At 51.6% G+C, this 17,072-nt stretch overlaps 1 protein-coding gene across 2 annotated transcripts in view; it reads left to right on the plus strand.

Moving 5' to 3' along the window:
* The window catches only part of FLT1 (fms related tyrosine kinase 1), a 130,501-nt gene that overhangs the window by 84,109 nt on the left and 29,320 nt on the right, over nucleotides 1–17,072 (plus strand). For both annotated transcript variants that reach the window (XM_025046906.1, XM_015590144.2), the window contains exons 14-16: nucleotides 542–673; nucleotides 9,474–9,580; nucleotides 13,561–13,693. In XM_025046906.1, the coding sequence (XP_024902674.1) occupies nucleotides 542–673; nucleotides 9,474–9,580; nucleotides 13,561–13,693 (372 nt within the window). The remainder of the gene's footprint in view (nucleotides 1–541; nucleotides 674–9,473; nucleotides 9,581–13,560; nucleotides 13,694–17,072) is intronic.

Consider the following 17,072-nt stretch of genomic DNA (forward strand, 5'->3'; position numbering starts at 1 on the left):
CAGTGAGGCCCAGATTAAACCACGGCCCCGGCTCCCCACCACCAAGACCAAGGAAACGTGACTCGCTTTGACCCACGTGCCGCAGACCGGCTGTCGGTGGCACTGCATGCGCTTGGTCAAGCTGCTTAACTGGCCGATCCGTCTCCATGGTCATAACGTGGAGACCATAACACCCTCCAGACGGTCCTAGCCTCAAGACAAGAAGTGTCAGGTGGTGCCTGGCACACAGCGGGCACCGAGTCACGGGGGCATCGGATGGCTGTCCCTTAGAGCCGGGTATGGCAGCCCCGTTGCGTTTCTTCCACACAGCGGATGGCCTTGGCCAGCTGCGTCTCCAAAGCTGGGGTCAGAGCCCCACGGGGTGCTGAAGGTGCTGTTAGAAAGCCCGGACCAGAGACGGCAAGGAAGCAGGCCTGCCCCAGGCCGGCCAGCACGGGGACTTCCTTGTCTGGGTGCGTCACGGCAGGAGGAGGGCTGTGTCACGGAGGAGCGGTTTCTGTCTGCCCCCCAGGCTCACTAATCTAACCCTCTCGTTCCGCAGGGATTATTTTAGGACCAGGCAGCAGCACGCTGTTTATTGAAAGAGTCACAGAAGAGGACGAAGGCGTCTATCGCTGCAAGGCCACCAACCAGAAGGGCTCCGTGGAAAGCTGGGCGCGCCTCACCGTGCGAGGTAACTGTGGCCGGAGCGGCCGGAGCGGCCGGGAGCTGCTGGGCGTCGAATCCCGTTTGCTTAGCTTTGCACCTCCGGGTCCCCTGCTGCCCCTCCAGTCTGTGCCTTCCCCTGGCCTCCTGCCCCCTCCCCCGTCCCGCTGGGAAGGGCCTGTCTGGTTCCACGCGGGAGGCACAGTTGGGGATAGGCTGGCCGCCCTCGAGAGCTGCCATCCCAACAGTCCCTGGGGAGAGGGGGGAGTAGTTCCTAGAAGAGAGGAAAGCTAGCTGCCAGCGTGACGACACTGACCCAGAGAATGGCCGGTGGCCACACCTGAGAGAGATCCAAGAAGGAAGATGGCGCGTGTAGATGGGGGGCAATCCACACACTGGACATGGTCCATTCCTTCTCCGTTTCTGATTCCCATGAGCTGGACATAGCTCCCAAACGTTTGCATACGCTGGCTTTTAACATGAAGTAAGCGGCAAAATACTATTAGAGAAAAGCAACATATAACAAACAGACCACATTTAAGAAAAATACTCCAAGTGCTTCCTCTTTAGAGGCCTCAGAGTTTATTTAGCAGCGAAATCCAAAGAGGCCTAACCCCACCCTGGGCTGGGGCCACGTGGCCTCCATTCAGAAATAGTTCGGACCTCAATTTCGATTCTCCAAGAATCACCCAAACATAGCACTCACAGCATCATCAAATATCAGAGTGGCCCCGCCTAGATGTGACTGTCTACAGCACACTGAGGTGTCACGTAAAACGATGCGTTTGATCGGAAGCCTGCGTCTCAGCACTCCCAGGAGACTGCAGGCTGCGTACGGATTCTGGGCGAGGACTAGGGGGAGAGTGACAGATGTCGGTTCTTCCGCCCCGGAAACTTACACTGCGTGCAGACTGCCACTCTGAGAATTCAGACTCCTTCAAAACAGAGCACCGTCCCCATTCTCTTACACGTTGATGTCAGTCTCCTGAAAGGTCTGGCCGTCCTCGACCGCAAATTCATCCGTTCAGAAAAAGTCAAGAGGAACGTTCCCAAATACTTTTAGTAATGGTCCTACTCGATTATCTCCTAACGAGGACTCCAGATGGGACCCCCAGGGAGTGGTGGCCTCAGGCTGGGGAGGGACCTCCACCTGAGAGAGGGTAGCAACAGAGAGCTAGGAGGACCCCTAACCCCCAGTCCAGGAGGTACCTGCATGTCCTCACAACAACCTGCAAGATACACAGAGCAGTTCTTACGAAACCCAGAGCCGCGACGACACACCCCAACCCGCCACGTCCCTGCCATGTGCCTGTGCCCTCCGTCTCTGCTAGGGGTCGTGGGCCGGCCACGGCCTGGGACGTCTGTGGTCCAGGCTCCCTCTCTATTTTTTCCAAATCCTCCTCATCCTCGAAGGCCAGTTTAGATGCCCCCCAGCCTGTAACGTCCCCCAGCATGACCGCTGAGTCAGACACGCCTTCGCTCTCTGCTCTCCCACACCGCGGTTCCGGCGCATTTTCAGGGCTCGCCTTGCCCTGCATAGTATTACTGCTTACTCATCGACATGCTCTCTCCCCTACTGACCTGTAAACCCTTGGGGTGGGAACTGTCTGACGCCACTCTGTGCCCCACAGCCGTGCCCAGCACTTAGCAGGAGACTGATATTTATGCAGCACCTTTATGTGCAGGCACTGTGCTAGACGCTTGACGTACTTATCCCATTAACTTCATCAGAATCCAAAGACGTAAAGAGTAGCATTTTCAGACTGGGGATGGGAAGACGGAGACTCGACAAGGTTAAGTTGCCTGCCTAAGGTCGCACAACGCACAGGCGCAGAGGCCGGGGCCTGAGTCCAGCGTCTTGCCTTCGCAGCCCTGGGTCTCCACGTCCCCTCCGTCCCCTTCCTTGCGGCGTGCCTTAGGACCGTGTCTGCAAGGCCTTGGGGTGAAACTGAGCTTCCAGACTCTGTGACCCTCTTTTCGGTTTCCTCCGTACCTGCTTCTACATTTCCTACACTGATTCCTTTGCCCACCGATGTCTCGCTTTTCTGAAAAGTCGGACATTCAGTATGCTGCTGCCACTAACTTCTATCAGTTTCAATCGGCCCGAATCATTTGCTCTCGAGGAAAGGGGGATCATTTTCCCCTGAATGACCCCTATCGGCTGCAGACATTCCACTCCACGTCCTAAGGAGAGGGGGATCATTTTCCCCTGAACTACCACTACCCCTATCGGCTGCAGACATTCCACTCCACGTCCTCTCCTGGCATCATCTCTTAGCCCCCAAAAAGCCCACCTACTCCTCGTCCCCACCCTCTGATCCACTCCCAAACTGAGCTATCTTTTTAAATGACGACTTTTATGACATGAGACTTCCCTGCCTCAAATCTCGCAGTGGTTCCCGCTCTCCTCCGCCCTCACCTGGGCACACAGGTCCCCGCAGACTGCTTCTCCACCCTCGTCCCTACCCTGCCACACGCCCAGCGCCCAGCTGTGCTGCACGCCGCACGCTCCTCCTGGGCTGCCGCATTCTCGCCTGACCAGGCCTCCCTCCAACTCGTCCTCCCCACCGGCAACCCTACGCATCCTGTAAAATTCACTTTCTCCACGCCAGACCTCCTGGCTCACCATCATTTCCCGCTCTGTGCTCCCATGGCACTCGACATGCACCTTTAACGCAAAGCTTATCACTGCCTGTTCTTCACATTTCCATCCCAGAGGCACTCGATAGTGTTTGTTGGATTACTCTATTTAGAAAACCACCACTGAACATCTGAAAAAGAAATACATATAGCGTTCAAGGCAACAGAGATACGTCAAGTTCAATTCGTTGTGAACGTAACCACCTCTTTATCTGCCCAGGACTGTGCAGAATATGGAAGCGGAAGCCACAATCCCTAACCGCAATGGGTCTGAAGACTTAGTTAAAGGGACATTAAGGGGCACGTGAAACAATTAGTGCCAGGTCAAGCAGCACTGTGAGCTCCTCCCAAGGGTAAAGGAGAAACACTAGTTGCTCTAGAAGACCACGCAGTGCTGTTACCGAGGGCCGACGAAGTTCTTAGAGACAAGGGATGTGGAGGGTACCTGCCCTCGAAAGGAGGCTTTGCAGGACGTGGGATTGGCAGGGTGAACGAGGCAAGAAGAAGACAGCAAGTTACGAGGCAGTTCTGGACTTTTCCATCGCTATCTTCCTTGGCAATAACAAAGTCTAAATAATGTTAAATATTTCCTATTGGCTAGTCCACAGAATGTTCTGAGGAGTTTGTACTTTTGATTCATGACCTTGTTGCCCTCGTGTAGCATTAATTTTCAGTGTCATTTAGAGAAATGGTATAGTTTGCAACATGGCCTCCCCCCATACGCACGCACATCCATCCTTTTTAGCCTTTATTGCCCCCGACTGCCATGCTTTTTGAGTTCTTGTGCCTGCTTTTCATAATTTTTCTGCCTTCTCTCTTGCTCTCGTTCATATTTTTTTCTGCTTTCAGAGTGAAGCTGTATCCAACCTCTTTGCTTAAAAATTGTGGTTAGCTGAGAAAACAGATTACCTGACCTGCAGTCATCCAAACACACCTGAAATACTGTCCCCACTTACGAGAGAAGCATAATCAAATGGAGCCATAGCCTTGACAGGATCATGACAAAACGGTCCAAGGAAATGAGAATGTTTAGCCCAAAAAAGAGACAACTTGGGCTGACATGATTGTTTCCTTCGGATGTTTAAGGAGCTTTCAGATCGAGGAGACATTTAACTCATTCTTTGACGCACCAGAACCAAGAAAGGGAGACGACTGTGACGTTTCAAGGAGGCGGGTTTCAGCTCCACTCAAGGGTGTCATTTGGAGAAGGGAAATCTTTTGAAAGTTGATATTTTGTGGCTTGTGAGTTAGATGCAGTCTAATGAAAGCACTTTGGGCTCACTGAGTAAAACTTTTGTCCTTGGATGCTGTTCAGACAGTTGGACGCATACGTGCTTAGTCATTTTACCTCTGAAATGAAATTCTCGCCCTAGACTCTAAGGCCTTGTTCTTCTCACTCTGGTGGCTGTGAAAGGTTTCCTGGCTTTGGACTGATTTCCTCATATACGACAGAGACCCTTCCCACTGACCTATCTTGTCAGGTTGAGTTTAGGAAATGCAACCGGCAAGTAAGTTGTGTCTGTGGCTATGTTTAACAGATTTAAAGAGGTCCGTGAATTCGCCAGGAAGGAAACTGTCTGCTCTTTTTATTTCCTTTGAAAAAGGATTCTTATACTCATAGATAAAACAATGTGTTATTTTTGTAGCTGAAAAGGATGAGTGGACTGTGGAGTCAAAGTAGCTTCTTTAAATAATCAGGGGTCTTGTTTGGTTTGGACGGCACAGGAGCACAGGGAAGCTCTCAGAGGGGAAGTTCCAACATTAAAAGCAACAACAAACTGTTACTAACCAAAATAATTTCCGAAATTAACAGAGCATGCAATAGCCCTTGGAACTCAATGGGGCTGTGGCAATGAAAGTGTGGTGCATCTTCGTCCAACAACTTAAGATAACTATGTGCTATAATTATCACTGCAAGTAATCACGATATATATAAATACGTTCTTAGAACAGATTTAGGCCTTGCTATTGAAATGCTATTTTGATAGCATTTATAATTACACAGGAGAAAACAACCCGAAGACTAACTACCATTTTGACATTTCCGAGGATGGCTGATGGGTACACATCCAGACAGCACAGGACTGCCTCGGGGCCCTGCAGTCTCGACACCTGACATGGCATTCAAGGTGTAATATGTCCATTTTGTGCCACAGTCACTAAACATTAATGCGTTTCGGGAAAGGATGCACACAGCGGGAAGTATACGCTACATCCTTGAACAAGATTCCAAGAGTGAAGACTAGGAAAAGATCAAAGCAACACTGTCCTGGGTCTCCAGCCGTTCCTTTGAGCATCCTTGGCCAGCTTTCAGTTTTCCTTTCTCCTCCGAACCCTGAGTGTCCTCCACGCTGGCATCTCTCCTCCTGAACCCTGCCCCTGCATTCACTCCCAGGCCTCTCCTGGCACTAGGAAGGATGTGATAAGCTAACTCACAAGTGCTGCGGGTGACTGATGTTACTCCTTTATTGGGTGCTGGCAGTTCAGGGGGGTTTCTGGAGGAGAGAAGGGCGCTCAGAACAGAGATGAACTGCCTGCTCTCTCATTTCACACAGGAAGGCGGGGGGCGGGATAGACCTGCCTTTGTACTGCAGATCTAAACAATGACATAAAGCTGTTCTCAGTCGAGAATTCAAAAATGGTGATGAAATTAATTCAGTTATATTTTATGCTATTTGAACATGCACATAATGTGCATTAGCCTTCTTAACTTTTGCAATAATCCGATGAAGGTTTTTTTTCATACTGACAAGTAAGAATCTGAGGCTCAGAGAACCTTAGGACTCTGTCCAGGGTCACCAAGCTGGGGAGTGGCCGAGCTGAGAACTGTTCCCCAGTCTGAAGCCAGGTGCGTCACTGCTCACGAGCTGCGTTACCTTGGGCAAACTGCTGCAGTGGGCTCTTCTACACAATGGACGTCAATAATGGCAATCCAAACCAGCACGTCTGAAACAGCCTCCGGCACCACGTGGAGACTTAAAATACGAATTAACACCATTATTTGTTAATACGATAAACCGAATCCCATTTCAGCGAAACTTTCTATATTACACAGTCTTCCTAGAATTACCAGTGAGTCACCCAAATGTTGTTCCAAACCACGAAAATCCTATTTGCCCTAAGGATTTAATGTGCTATAATAAAAAAAGGTTTACAGAACTGATGGCACCTAGGAACAATTTTAAATTTCTTTACCTAAAATTCTCTTGCAAACATACTTCAAATTTAAACCTAATACAACATTTCCATACGTCACCGTCCTTGAGAGGCATTCCTAACTGGTGTGCACATATTCCTAAAAAGCTGCATAAATAATATGACGGTAACTTTAATATTCCTACAAGCCTGAGAGAAACAGCACCAGTTTGGAACCCCATACCATATGGAAGTGATGTCCCTGAGACCTTGTGCTAACTCCTGTCACTGTCAAACCCCACCCACGTTTCCGCTGGCCTCCTCTGCCCTGCCATGTGCAGCTGGCCTGCTTCATGCACTGAGCTCACCAGCTGTCAGCAGCAAGTTGAATCTGGGTCTGGTCAGGCTGGTGTGTGGATATCTGACCTCTGAGAAAACGCCCACAGCAGTCCACCTAACCTAAGACTGTTCTGACGGTTACTTTCCAGATAAAGACAGAGATCGAGCTATCAAATGAGATACAGAGATACTACATTATAGCTTGTAAAACCCTTATTTTAGTATTCAGTAAGCAGAAATAGAATGTTAAGTAGATCTTTCCCTTCTAAAAAATGTTCATCTTGAGGAATGTTTTTAATGAGTTGATTCTTTAAACGTATTAAGTGCACACAAACACATTCGGTCCCACCGAAAGGAATTTCGCCTGAGTAAGGACTGTGGAATTACTCTGGGGGTCAACTTCCTGCCCCGTGGAATGCAGTGGGAATGTTCCCACAGTGGGGGGTGGGGGGGTCTCTCCCAGTGCACTCCAAGCAGGAGGCATCTGAGAAGTTTTATGTAGACAGTGCCCTGTCTCGAGATGCTATCAGCATTTCCAACTGCCAAAGGCCACTGTACCCTCAGCAGGTCCCAATAGGAGTCCAGGAAACTTATTTACAGCATAAGCAAAGAAGTGCGTGTGTGCAGCGAAGCAGCATGAGACCTCTCACTGTGGGGTAGAAAGTCCAAGCTTATGTTAACTTGAGCTTACGATACTCCCATGGAAAGGATGCACAGTGAGAAAAAGGTGGTCATACTTTGAAACGTCTTCAAGGAAGTTTCCTCAGTCAATCCCATGAGGTCCAGGGACACTCAGCCACAAGCTGACCAAGCGGCACATGCAGCCACACTCACTCACGCAGCCCGTGTCTCCGGGACACCGATTACGTACCAGGCTCTCTGCTCAACGCCAGGGAGGGAGGGAGCCAGAGAACCAAACCCTACATCCCACTGCTTCGCTCCAGCTTCGAACATACTGGCCATTAGGATCCGAATTCCAGACCGTGGGCTCCAGACCACGCCCTTGGGCAGCAGAGGAATGGGATTAGGTCTGTGATTTGGGACGGCCACTCGGGCTCCAGGGTGGAGGAGAGACTGGAGGACTCTGGGCTGGTTAAGAAGCTGAAGCAGTTGTCCAGGGGAGAACTGATGGCGCCTTGATTTAGGCAGTGATGGCGGGCTAGCACAGGAGGCGACGATTTCATGAGCCATGGGAGTAGAACGGGCAGGACTTTGGCATGGGACGGACGCACAGAAAATGTCAGTTTGCCCTCTACACTGAAAGGCAGGCACACTGCAGGGGCTACGGGGTGCAGCAGGAAGTGCATGTACTCAGTGGCTGAACCGATGAGCCAAGAGGCGCAGGTTCCCAGCTCGCGCACTATTATACTGTGATTCAGGGCGGAGAACCTCCACGCAGATGCCCGGGGTGCTCAGGGTCTGGCCCTGTCCTAGCTCTCACCAGTTCCCTGCCGTTTCCCAGGCTGGGTCTTTACTCATACTGATCCCTCTGCCTATATTCCCCTCCCCTGCCTTCACCTCTATAGGTCGAAATCCCCTTCAAATGTCTCTTCTTCCAAGAGGTTACACTCTCTCAACCTCTGAAACCCTTTTTGTCTCATTTCTTTTGATTTGTCTCTTGATTAGGCTGTGAGCGAGCTCCTTGAGTGCCAACTGTCCCTTATTCATCTTCCCGTCTCCTCCTGGCCTGTGGTAGGGCGCAATACGTTTCTGTAGACTTGGAACAAAGAGCCAGCGAGACGATGTGTTCATCTGTGAAACAGGATGTCACTGCCACCTACTTCGTAGGGTGATTGCGAGAGCTTGGCAACTAAGTGCCCGATAAATGGTATCACCCAGGTCATCATTTCTAAAAAAAAATGTTTCAGTTGTTCTTGGCCTAAATTAATACTAAGCCTCTGTCTCCTTTTCACGAAGTTAAAGGCTCAGGACCTCACTTTAGAATTTCTGAGGAACTGTCCCCTGGGACACTCTCCCGCCCACGGGGGGCATTCCTTTGTAAATCCCAGAGCGCTTCCCCTGTGGAGGCTTCTCTTGAATATTCAGAGTCTTTTCTTTCTGGTCCTGGGGCACAAGCGCTCAGCCTTTGATCTCTGTGATCCTGCGGAGGGAGGTGACTGGGAGGAACCCCACCTCAGCGGTCACCTCTTGGTCACCTCTTCTCACCTCAGTCACCACAGGCTGACGCTGAGAGGTCAGCAACAGAGCCCCTAGACGTGGGGAGCTGGACGTGGGTGATTTGGCCTGGGGGTTCCAAAAGGAGCAAGCAATTGTGACAGTCCTTGAGCTTTATTTTTAGTTCTAAAACCTACTTTGAAGAATTTTGTGAGTCCCAAAGGAGCCCTGATACGTAATTTTTTTTTTTTTTTAGAATTCCCTCTAAAACCCATTAGGGAGATTTAACATCTTCCAGATTTAGCAGGTCAATAGCTTTTGTTCCTGTCTTAATTTTTTCCCATTCTTAATTTCTCCTGATATTTAACTGGCCATTTCTGGGACTATGAAGTTTGCACACTCAACGGCATGATTTCTGGAAAGTCTCCTAGTTTAGTGGGGGTAGATTAGGACAATCCCACGGGCAGGAATGAGCAGCCCCGAGGGCATCGGTGCCAAACGCCTCTGCGCGATCCAGGGCCCCGGCCTCGCCTACGAAACTGTGGGGTCCCTAAGCCTGAGGACCAGCTTAGCACCGCCCTGGTGTTGTGTCTCTCCAGGCACCTCGGACAGATCCAACCTGGAGCTCATCACGCTGACGTGCACGTGTGTGGCTGCGACTCTCTTCTGGCTCCTGCTAACTCTCTTTATCCGAAAACTGAAAAGGGTAAGAACATTTCAGGTCGGTTCTATGCTCCTTTCTACGTGAGAGTCTAAGGTGCCCGGCTGATGTCTCGTGCAGGCACTGAACAAACGTTAGACGTCTTTCCCTTCCCTCTCGTTCCTGGTGAACGCTGAAAAGTGAATCAGTTAAATGTCTCTAATCCATAAAGTGGGGCATTCACAAAAGGCTAGAACACAGGCAGATGAATATTCCCAGGCACAGAAAGGATACTTAGGATCTAAAAGTATGTAAAAAAGTCTTTCAATTAAATTCAGTATGAGACCCATGAAACCTTCTTTTACTGAACCTAAGAAATAAAAAGCCAACTACGGGCGCACCGCTGACGCACCTGTCACAACACGGAAACACAGACGTGCCCTGCACTGCACGCCTGCCGCACCCCTGGGGAAACCGAGTTCTTGGGAACGCGAGGTTGGGGTCGGAAGTCGGGACATCAGATTTCTCTGTGAGGCCTGCAGCCTGACCTGCTTCTCTAAGCTCAATGGGGAAAGAGCCGATGCTCATGCGTTCATTCACTCATTCATGCCTCAGATATTTACTGTGCCTGCTCAAGGCGGAGCGCCGGGCCCTGGGTAAGGCTGTCTGGTGACAGTGGAGAACGGATGACAGTGTGTGCAGCCCAGGGCGGAGACCCACTGTGATCAACTACTAGACAGACGTGAAAGTGTAACTGGAATCAGCCCACAGGAGGACGCGTGAGGGCGTGGTCAGGCAGAGGAGGAGGGGAAGGTGTTGCAGGCAGAGAAGAGCCACGTGAAGCTGGGCCGGGGCAGAGGGACATCGTGAGACAGAGGCTGACAGAGGCCAGCGGGGCTGCAGTGGTGGGAACAAGGCAGGGAGACAGGAGACCGCACCACCAGGCAGGGCTGGCAGGCCACAGTAAGGAAGTTGGTCTGTATTCTAGAACGGGAAGCCTGGGAGCGGGGAGCAGGGCTGTTGAGCCCAGGTAGTGATTTCAGTGCGGGAAGATTTGTGTCTGCAAAGATCATTGTGGCTGCTGTGAGGAGAATGGAGGGAGGCCGGGGACAGTGAACAGAGACTCCTCGGAGGCTTCACAGCCGTCCATGTAAGCAACGATGGCCGCTCAGTCTAAATGATTAGAGTCAAGGGAGATTTAGGAGGTAAAATCAAGAAAACCTGAAAAAAGTCAGAGAGGCCTCCGCGATGCCTAGAGACGCATCGGCCCTTATCAACGTGCCAGGCCTTGTGGGAAGCTCTCTGCGTAGCATCTCCAACGACCCCTTAAACAACTCAAAGCGGCGAAGACAGCATCGTTACCGCTTTACAGAGAGGGAGACCGAGGCTCAGAGACTTCAAGTAACTTGTCCAAAGTCGCAGTGCTAATTAGAGCTGGAGCTGGGTTTTGAACCCAGGTTTTTTGGCCATAGACTTGATGTTCAAAACCAATGAAGTGTACTTGTTAGGGCGAGAAGCGAGGCGCGCAGCCATCCTCTGCGGTGGATGCGTAACCTCGGGCTTTCGCCATGTGTGGCGATGGTTCTGAGACATGACAATTAGAAGGAAACGAGGGTCAAACAATAGCATCTGAAAAGGGAGACAGGCACACAGGGAAGCGGGCCGAGACTGCGAGGGAGGCGCAGAGGCTGCGGGAGTTCAAAGGCGGGGGGCGGGGGGGACTTCAGAGACAGTGCAGTTCAGAGACAGACTTTGAAGGCTGTGGCTGGAAGGAAAGCAGCAGAAAAACACAGCCCTGCTGCTTCCCACTCCCCAGATCAGGGCAGGGGTCTGGCTACTTCGCACATAGGAGCACAGTGGACAAAAAACTGGAAAGGCAAATTGGGACTAAATTGAATAGGTCTGTTGTATTTCTAAAGTTCTATGGCATTCTGATGTTGATAAGAAAGGATGAGCGGGAGAGATTATCATCTAAACGACAGAATGCCCATAAAGCTGGACAAGTGACTGGCTGTAGGAGGCAGAGAGGAACAAGGCATCAAAAGCTATTTGCATGTGGTTCCTCTAACCACAGGTAAATCCCTCGTTTGTGATAAAGACTACTTTGCCTTTTCATCCCCACCCCGCCTAGGCTGGTGTTATAATCATAGCTAGCTTCACTGATGCTTATTATTGCACCTGGGCCCAGTTCTGACAGTTTTACATGGATTATTTCATCGACATTCGGGACCCTCTGAGATAAGGACGCTCATCACCATTTTACAGAGAAGGAACTCAGCTTAGGAAAGGTCAGCAACTCGCTGGACGCTCTGGGCTGGTCAGAGGTCGAGCTGTGATGCAGGTCTGGGCAGTCGGCCTCCACGCCTGGGCTCTGAAGCGCTTGGTGGTGCAACACCCCCGCTGCTCAGTGTTAATGTCAACCGAGAGAATAAACATTTGTCAACTAAGAGTCTGCTATCACGCTGTCCTCAGAGCCCTTACTGTAGGTTTTTTGGTGTTTCCTCTCATCTGCCTTATTGAGATAAACCATCACATTCCACAGGTGCCACACGGGGACATTGTTTTCCCTCGCCTGCCCCCTCGGCACCTCCACCAACACCGCTGCCACCCCCATCCCGGCCCCCTGCAGAACCCAAGATGTCCCTGCCAGGCCTCAGCACTCTTCTGCTCTCTGAAGACTGGAGCTGCTACTTGTGGCCTTGGCACACTGGACACTGAAAAGTTTAGTCACATAACCTGCGCCAGCAGCTTCTCTAATGAACACCCAGGACCCCGCATAGGAATTTACACCCCTCCACAGCCTCACAGACTCGCACGAGTGTCTGCCAGGCTGGGCCCCTACAGCCGACACCAGGGGCAAATAGCAGTTCGTGACAAACGTGCTCCAGGTCTTCCTGTTTTCCATTCTTTGTGGAGGCCAGGCAAATCTTTCTGCCTTGAGCAGTTAGTGATAATTTTTGTGAGAAAGAGTCTGACTGCAAGTGATGGATGAGGTGAGCGGTGACAGCCCAGAGCGGGGTGAGGGCTGAAGAATGTGGGCGGGTGTGGGATGGTGTGCTGGGGAGGCTGTCTTCTCTGCTGAACTCTGACCCTGTAAAGGACAGGCGCTGAAGGACGGGCCCTAGAATGCATTGAAATAAAGTTCGCATAACTTTTAGGGTGGGTGAGCTTACTTCCTCTCTGTTCAGCCCACATAAGGGAAGTCAGTTCTACGATTAACAAGAAATACACCCGTGGGTTTGAGTCTAAGACAGTAAGAATGATCTGGAATAAAGGGTATTTCCTGGGACTGACTGGCATTACCGAGATAAAACAAGCACTCGAAGGCAGACGCTCGCCTTCCTTATTTGACATCCCACCAACGCCGAACGAACCTGGGATGTGGCTGTAAGTCGAGCTCCTCGGCTGGTGAAATAATCCACTTCTATTTCTCACTGAAGGTAAATCATATCCTAATGTCACCAACGGACCCTGTAGCCATTTCAGGCAGCTGCCGCAGCTAAGGGGACAGGCCCTCACTGCATATGACACGTGCCTCTCGGCTGTCCCACGGGCAGTGGGCTTCCTTTGCCACCTCTGGCCTTTCTTGCAAATGTAGGAAAGCTACAGCCATGGAGCGCCCTGTCGACCCATCGGTGATATGTACTCCCGCTGACACAGAGTGGCCACGGAAAGTTATTGTCAGTCACTGTTTGGAACGGTTTTATGAAAATCCTTTGCATTTTTTAGAAGAGGACTGTCACAGGCTAATTAAGAGCAACCAATAAGGTCACCGGAGAATCCAAGCGCGTTTTATATGAGATAGAACAGCAGAGCTCGCACCACAGAGACGCGGTGTGGGAAAAGTAAGGCCTGTCCCGTGACACTGCACGTGCAGGTGTGACGTGCGCATGTGTACACAGTGGGCTCCTGTCTGTCCCCACCACAGGTGTCAACCAGGTAAACCCAAAAAGCAGCAGACGTGCCAAATGTTGTTTTATATTGGACAGCCAGGGGTCTTTAAGTCGTTTCCTTGTTGGTGACTTTGAGGTCTCTTTGTTTCTCAGTCTTCTACAGAAATAAAGACGGACTACCTGTCAATCATAATGGATCCAGATGAAGTCCCCCTGGACGAGCAGTGCGAGCGTCTCCCTTACGACGCCAGCAAGTGGGAGTTTGCCCGGGAGAGACTTAAACTGGGTAATGTATTCGTCCAACAGATGCCTGAACCCAGGATGAGCACCTACTGTATGCACTGCTTTGAGATTCTACCGTCCCGCCAGCAACGGCCTGGCAAGGGGGTGGGCACAGGGGTGAAGGACCCTGATAGGATGCTGAGACGCGAGGTCAGGGGACAGGGAGCATCTGTTCGTGCTCTCCACGGTTCTCAAGCACCTCCTCTGAGCAGCAGACACTCGGCGTCTGATCCCTCCCCGCTCAGCATGACGGCGCTCGCCATAAAGGCAGAGAAGTGAGGGAGAGAGGATAGTCCCACCGGGAGCCTTACGAGCGCAGGCACACTTAGTGACAATTGTGAGGAGTCTGAACTGTGTGCCCTGAAGACAGCTCAGGAGGAGGATGGCACAACCAAACGTCTGGAGGAAGCTGGTGCTCTGCAAGGCCGCACACGAATCCACTCGTCGTCGGCTCTGAGTTTCCCGGGGTATTCGAAATGTCCAGTGGAGAAAGCCCTCGGGGTCATTCGAAGGGCAAGGGCTGTTGTTTTCCAGGTAACACGGACGCCATCAACACCAGGCAAATGTGCTCCCCGCTAGTTGCTCCAGCTCAGACACCACAGCGTGACTTAATCTCCCGCCGTGGCTACAAAGCATGGGGGCCTCACTCACTCCCATCCGAAGTATCTGGGCTGCGAAAGCTTCTGAAAGTTTTCCACTCATGCCTATGCACGCCAGAGTCATTAGTGGCTGGAACCAGGAAAAGAGATCATGCCTCCCGCATTCCTGGAGCTTGTCACTCAGTGCGAGGGCCCGCTGTTCCAAATTCCACGGCACGGCCTCCCCTCCCCAGTGCAGCCTGCGTTGAGGTGTGAGGCGACAGAGAGGGAGAAATGACTTTTTTGTTCTCTTGGGCCTTGAAATGATTCCACTTACTTTTCCTCCTACACGAGAACGAATACTTGGCCCCAAGAGCATGTTCTCTTTGGCTTGAGGAAGAAAATTGGAAAGCAGTAAAAAGCTGGAGAGGCAAAAGCCAGTAATGGCTGCTGACGGGGAAAAAATATCAACTAAATTTAGAGTAGTTAAGGGCAGGTGGCACAGGAGATGAGTTCCTTCTGCAAGTCTAAGCTACGTGGCAGCTGGCCCGGGCCCCTGCAGTGACCTTGGCAGGGGACATGGGATAAATTCCCACAACTGTAAGCCATTCTCAGGCCACGTTGCTTGCCAGAGTTATTGGTCACAATCAAACATGCTTCTTCCAGAATAGGGCGCGTGAGCTTCCCATTTCTTCAGCCCTTGGCCTCGTGTCATCGCGATCCATCACACGCAAGGACACTGCTGAGCCCCCCACCGGAACCCCTGAGGCTCTGTGGGTCTCAGGGAGCCCACTTCAGGAGAGTCTCCTTGATGAAGGTCTTTCTCACGGCTCTCTTACTTCCCAGAGTTGCCAGATGCTATGATTTGGTTAACGGACACGTGAGTGTCTTTGACGACAGAGAGAAAGTGTGGCACACCAGCTACCTGTCCTTCAATGCAGAGCGGGGCCCCAAGGGCCCAAGGGGTGCTCTCCTACTAACTGGGGAGCAACAGGCCTCAGATTTGTGTTTCTTTGTTCAGCCAAGTAAACGACAGAAAGCGATCTGAGGCAACATCTGGAAGGAAAGTAACCAAGGTTACGTCTGCACAGAAAGAGAGGAAAGGCGGCTTGACGGGCAGCTGCGGAGGGGCTTCAGACACACGAAGTGCACCGAGCAGGGCGTGTCTCATTCCAGCCGTGTGCGCTCTGTGGGTTACTCTTAGCAGCGAAGTCAGAATTCACAGCGCCTGGTAGATAGATACGGTGGGAGCTTAGGTCACAGGTGTTGCTGCCACTGAAATTCCTGAAATCTGGTAGGTAAAGAAACTGTTTTGTTAGTGATTCCTCACTAAGCCTCAGAGAGGACTCAGCTTCTATAAATTATCACAGACGTTGGGATAATGCCTGCCATTACATCTTCCTACTGGAAAATAAACGCAGAATTAGCTAATATGGGAAACAACGCAAGGAGTCTGGAACTTAGCAAGCGGATGGTGCCTAGACCACTGCTGCCTCTTGTAAGACCGGCTCTGAATGACAGACAGGGGTCCAGCCCCATGCTCCCATGCAGTCTGTCTGGAGTGTCCCAGGGACCCCGGCCAGCCATTCTTGGAGGAAATTCCAATGTCCCTTCATTGTATGACAATGACCTAGCAGTTTGCTGAGCTAGTTAGTGGCATTTAGGTAGCACTAAGAAGGTCTTTAAGGGAAAAAAGATCAGACGAGGTTGAGGCCAGTGTGACCAGGCTCCCTGGAACTGGAACTGCGGGTCTGCCAACAGAGTCCGACGGGTCAGACAGTTAAAGGGCCCACGACAGCTTCCTGCTGTTTTGTGAGGCAGCAGGAAGCTTCTGAGAGAATAAAGGAAAAGACTGGGGGAAGCCAAGGGAGAACGAACCAATTCTCACCGACAGGAGCGAAGCCCCCGAACCCTGTCACGACGGCTAAGGGAGTGCACGGAGGCTGCAGTGTGCAAAGCGTCCCGCCCGCCCCAAACCAGCAGGAGCTTTGGCGGCCTGTGGACGGTTGTCCCAAGGTCCAGAGTGTCGTACTATTTCCAGGCTCGGGGCTCTTCACAAGATGGTAGAAGGTACTTCAAAAGAAAAACGTTCTCATCCTAAACCGCAGGGAGTAAGCCTCCACTCAGATGCGCCAGTGCCGCCAAGTTGGAGGCAGTGTCTGCTGGTGCTTCCTCCGCACATGGTCCCCACAGTCCCCACATCCAGCACCTTCAGGCCACCGAGGCTCTGCCACTTAAACCAAGTCCCCGTGCTGGTCTGTGTCTCGGACGATTTTATCTGAAGAAGGACGCACTGACTACGTCCCTGCCCGGGGTACCTCCTCTGAGAGGAACGGGCTTTGTCAGTCACTACAGGCACACGTGACCAGAGGAAAAGCATGTCGCCAGTGCGCCCCTCCTAATGCAGAGTGCGTCCCTCTGAGAGAGACGCAGAGACAGCTACAGAGCGGCTCATATGATTACGCTGGAAAATGCAATTCTCTCGCCTCCTAAGTGGACGCCAGGGTGGCTGGCAGCGAAGATACTAGGCGGAGGTAGTGTGAAGACATCTTCGTTACTGAGCGGTTGTGCATAAAAGCATGAAGGTTCCAACGGGATGGAGCAGCAGGAAAACTTTATGACAACCTGTACAAGAATCTTAACAAATGAGAAACTATGTCCTTTGGGGAAAGGGATTGGAATAGAAGCAGGGGGAGGGAAGAAGGAAGGGAAGAGGGAGGGAGGAAGGAATAAGGGGGGAGGGGGGGGGGGGGGGGGGGAGGGAAGGAAAGGAAGGAAGGGGGCAAGGAGAGAGGGAGGTTGGCT

The sequence above is a fragment of the Pteropus alecto genome, unplaced genomic scaffold (assembly GCF_000325575.1).
Source record: "Pteropus alecto unplaced genomic scaffold, ASM32557v1 scaffold80, whole genome shotgun sequence".
NCBI classification, from domain to species: domain Eukaryota; kingdom Metazoa; phylum Chordata; class Mammalia; order Chiroptera; family Pteropodidae; genus Pteropus; species Pteropus alecto.